At 42.3% G+C, this 5,000-nt stretch overlaps 1 protein-coding gene across 4 annotated transcripts in view; it reads left to right on the forward strand.

Annotated features, from left to right (window-relative positions):
- The window catches only part of LOC138049968 (protein sidekick-2-like), a 155,658-nt gene that overhangs the window by 66,493 nt on the left and 84,165 nt on the right, over positions 1–5,000 (forward strand). For all 4 annotated transcript variants that reach the window (XM_068896454.1, XM_068896456.1, XM_068896453.1 and 1 more), the window contains one exon: positions 3,330–3,623. In XM_068896454.1, the coding sequence (XP_068752555.1) occupies positions 3,330–3,623 (294 nt within the window). The remainder of the gene's footprint in view (positions 1–3,329; positions 3,624–5,000) is intronic.

Genomic DNA, 5,000 nt, shown 5'->3' on the forward strand with positions numbered 1-5,000 from the left:
GGTGTTAAAAGCTTTTACAACCTTGTACAGTATTAGGGAATCTTTGCTGACTTTATTCAATTAACATAGGCGCTTGCTATTTCCACTTGACTTCAAGCGGGTTAACTTGTAGAAAAATCTCCAGTTTTAAACCTTTTAGCTGTCGTAACGAGCCAGTTATTAAGTGAAGCTATGATCCTCGCAATTATGAGCGCAATCAATTGCGTAGAGAGGCCCGAAAAATTCGGGACTTCAACGGAGTTTGAACCCGTGACCTCGCGATACCGATGCGATCTTCCTGGGAACTTCAGTCGGACCGTGGTTACAAAAGAAGGAGCGTTATCGCGAGTTCACGGGTTCAAACCCCGTGGAAGTCCTAAATTTTTCAGGCTTCTCTACGCAATTGCTAAAATTAAGCTCATAACTGCGAGGATCATAGCTTCACTGATTTCATATCCGCAGTTCATATATATAATTCATTTCATATATCATTTCGTTCGTTGAGCCAGTTATTAGCCATCAAAAACTGATAAATTCTTGGGTGGCAAAAGCGCTGATGATCCCGTACATTCTCGAATTCTCGAATTTTCAAAGCGCCATTGCTCAGATATTAAGGCCTGGCCAAAACGCTCGCAACATTTCAACGCAACATCTTGCAACATTGTTGCATGATGTTGCGACATGTGTTGAACGGGGTGGCCAAACGCAAGCAACATTTCCATAATTTTCAACGCAACATGTCAATGTTCATGTGCCCCAGGCCCCTGGGGCGCAAGAAGTGGACCTAACGCGCATGCCATAGCGCAACAATGTTGCGTGAACGAGGCCAAACGAGCACAACATCATGCAACATCCAAAATGTTGAACGAAATTTTGACCGTTTCAAATTTGATCCAACATCATCCAACATGTTGCAACATATCGCAACAGGGTGGCCAAACGTATGCAACACGTTTGCTGCCCAGCAATGTTGCAAGATGTTGCGTTGAAATGTTGCGAGCGTTTGGCCAGGCCTTTAGAGAGCTTTAGATTCTAGGACGAGAACGACTACGACTACTAGATTTTCTCATAGAACAATAGTGAGCGCGCGCAAACCAGCGTCATTTTGGCGGGAAAAAACGTGATACCGGCGTCATTTTAGTACGAGGTTTTGCAAAAATGTTGTCGTGTCACAACAAGTCGACAACACGGAAGCAGTTTTGACATTTTTCGATCAGCAAAAAGGCTCAGTTAGCAGCAGTAAGAATGACTGAGCAACCTACACTGCTGACAAAGAGTAAGATTAATCGTCCGGTTTATACATCTTTTAAGTATTTTCGGTAAAAACGGACAGTCATATCTTTGAGGTAACGTGTAATTTTCTTTTTATTATTGGACAGTAAATATACATGGTAGAGATTGAAAAACATCTTTAATACAAATACTGGATATTAATGCAAACAAAAAAAATGGCGGGATCGTGACGTCGTTGCTCAATAGAGAGCTTAAGCACCCACGTTTTTGAGACGCGGACGGCAACCGGAAGTGACCTGTTTTTCCTTTTAATTTGTTTACACACAATCACATTTAAATTGCTAAGATCTTTTCCCCATTAGAGATGATTAGTATAAAAATCTGGGAGGCACCATTGCCCTGGCAAGCGAAAATGTCTCTTCCGGTTGTCGTCCGCCTCTCAAAAACGCGCGTGCTTAAGCTCCCTAATATAACCACTCGTGTTACATACGAAATATACGCCGCTCGGTTCCCGGATGTAGTGGTTGTATTGATTCTACGTGTTCGTTAAAAAACGATAGGCTTGCGCTATTGAGGAAAAACATGTAAACAAAGATTCTCCTCTATGCTTATCGGTAAAAACTTGCACCCGGAAACACGGTCCAAGTCGAGTTCATTCGTGTGGCTGTGATTCCTTGTTCTTTTCACCATTTGTGTAGCATTTCTTGTGCCATTACTGCGATTTTCATAATTCCGCGGTCGCCAACGGTCAAACTACGTTTTGGCTTCCATTAATCAAACTTCCGACGCCAAGCCGAGAGTTAACCCACAATAGACCTTATTCACGATAGCCGCCATGTTGGATTTCCTTTATCATGCAAATTAGCTACACATTTCTGAGGGGTCAAACAACACAAGTTAGCCACACATATGATTTGTTTCACGTTTATTGAATGTTTATCACCTAAGTAGTAAAATAGAATGATTACACAAGTTACTTCGATGTTTTTTAGTGAAAAATGAGCAGATAAAGCAGACAGTCAAAATGTCGGAGGCAATCAAAAGATAGAAAATTATTATAAAAGGTAATTAATTTTAAATTCTAAAATGTACTTTTAGCAATGTTAATTCATAATTTTGACGAGCCGATTTTCCGCAATTTGCCTTTATTCCATTGTTTGCCCCCAGCATAACACATGGCTAATTTACATGACAATTAATAACCAACATGGCGGCTATCGTGAATAAGGGCTATTGATGCGTGACATAACCTATCAACCTACACTCGCCTATGGAACGCTATTGAATCTTTACGACTCTTTTGACAGACGAATCTCTGAAAGATATCATAGTGGTATTCGATCTGTGAACTAAACAAAACTCCAATTCATTTTCCGGAGGCGGAGTCGATCTTCCTGGCCAAAACGCAGTTTGGCACTTAGCTCTTGAAGGTGAGATTCCTCAGAATTATGAAAATCGCAGAAACTTTACAATGTACCGGATGGCCTTCGACATTGAGCTGATCTACAAAGGGTTATCTATTTCGGTCGAAAACGTTACTGTGCCCACCAAGGACATCATTTACTTAAAGTGGGAACAAGCCAGCAACAATCTCAGTATGGGCATGATCATTATATGTAGGAAGCCATAACTGGTTCGACGATCAACAGCGCTTTTGAAGCATTGGGTCCCGTCTCCACCGCGCATTTCCCTTTCGTGAACGGTCGTTACCATTGCAAACGGCAAATGTTTTTTTTTTTCTAATATAAAAGGAAAAAATGATCAAATTACGTATTGAACTCAGGCTATTCTTGGTTTGCAGTCACGTGACTGGACGGCCACGTTAGTGTACAAAACAAAAGCAAAATGTCGCTCGCGTTTTGCATGATGATAGAGCCAAATTCGCAAGACTTTTTTGCTATTATTCGTTACACCAACGTTACGTTCGTTCGTTACGTGCGTTACTCCATGACGTCAGGTGCAAGCCAAGATTGGATTATCAGCGTACGTCATCCACCACTACACTATCGAGTTGCTCGGTCAAAGCTTTAGTAAATAGTAATATATATAGCACATAGTTGATTGAGATATGTAATATTTCGATCAATTATTTGAAATGTGTATGTTTCTGTTCTCAGTACCTTCTCCTCCAGTGAACGTGAGAACCCGCTCTTGGACACTTTCAAGTGTGCGCGTGTCCTGGGACGAAGTACCGGTGGATGACCGCAATGGAAACATAACCGGGTATATAGTTGAATTGAGGAATGGAAGTTGTTTGATAAGAAATAGAACTGTTGACGGCGAGAACAACCGAACAGCAGTGCTAGATGACCTAGAAATGTTCGTCACTTACAACATTAGAGTTCGGGCCAAGACGAAAGCGGCACCTGGTCAGCCCAGTTCTCCTGTAAACGCAACAACGAACCAAACGAGTAAGATCATTGTGTTTAAAACTTGTTCTTGGTTTTTGTCCATGAGTGAACAATAGATGGTTTTCCCAGTCCCATAACGCAATACGTTTGAGGAGTTCTTTACATAAAAACAAATTAACACGTTATTTACTCTTGGGACTGTATCATGCTTCAGTGAACTGGATATTCATTGTTTTGATGCAAATGACCCCCCAAAATGAACTGTATTATGGGGGATCTCTTTTGGAGATCCACCTTCCCACACGCTTGCCGTGGGAGAACAGTTTAGCTGTTCCCAACCCAGCTTACCACATGTCTTGTATGTGGAGCTGCCACTGAAAGGGGTGCCTCAAACATCAGTTTGGTATGCTAGCTGCGCTATGCTGATGAGGCCCAGCAAAGCCGAAACAGCCGTCCATGGCTGCTATTTGACCAGGTGAAATGGTCATACGCATGCGTGATGTGTTAGCCGCAGCAGGTTGGTGTTATGGTGTGTCACCTTGGTTTTTTGTATTGTGGGATTTGCGAAAGTAGCGAATGGAGCGTTGTCACTCACCTGACTAGAATGGATGCTGATTTGATAAACAGAAGAAACGTTTTGCATAAAAACAGAGTTAAATTCACCTACCACCTACCTACCTATTCACCTATCACCTACTCGGACCATCTTTATTTAAACCTCCGTGGCAAGTACAGCAACGAAGCAGCTCAACAAGGTCGAACCGAATTTCGACGAAAACGCCACTTCAGAGTAACTTTGCGCTATCATAAGAATTTCACGAATAGTCCATCTTTTTCTGTTGCACAAACCGGGCGAACTATGCTATAACGGTTTTGAAGAGGCGGTAGAAAATGAGCGGTTCACTGCTGTATGCTCATGTCGTCGTCAAAACGGAGAGTGTACAGTGCAAGTTGCAGGTTGCAGGTTGCGGATTAGGGTTTCAGGTCATTGTTTCATCACAGATGAAACAACCCAAACCTTTACAAAAATGCTAACCTTAGCTTAAATCTTATTCAGTTTATGCCTAATGTCAGCATTAGTAAAGGTTTGGGTTGTTTCAGCTGCGATGAAACAATGACCTGAAACAGGAGCCCATCACCCGGAGCGTGCAACTTACCTATTTTCGTGCAACGGCGTTTACCCAAGTAAGGTTATTTTTAGATTGAATTTCCCGCTAATGAGACTCCCACAGGAGCCCGATGACCAATTATAAGAAATTAAGCTGACGTCATAGGGTCACCGAACCGGAACTGCCTTTGTTTTTTGACCTAATTCGCGGGAAGGCCTAGTCTAAAAATAAACCTACTTGTGAAAACGCCGTTTCACAGACGCTGTATGGAAGTTGCACGCTCCAGATGGGCTCCTGCCTGAAACCCCAACCCGAAACTTGCAATTTA

The sequence above is a fragment of the Montipora capricornis genome, chromosome 5, assembly GCF_036669925.1.
Source record: "Montipora capricornis isolate CH-2021 chromosome 5, ASM3666992v2, whole genome shotgun sequence".
In the NCBI taxonomy this organism is placed as follows: Eukaryota; Metazoa; Cnidaria; class Anthozoa; order Scleractinia; family Acroporidae; genus Montipora; species Montipora capricornis.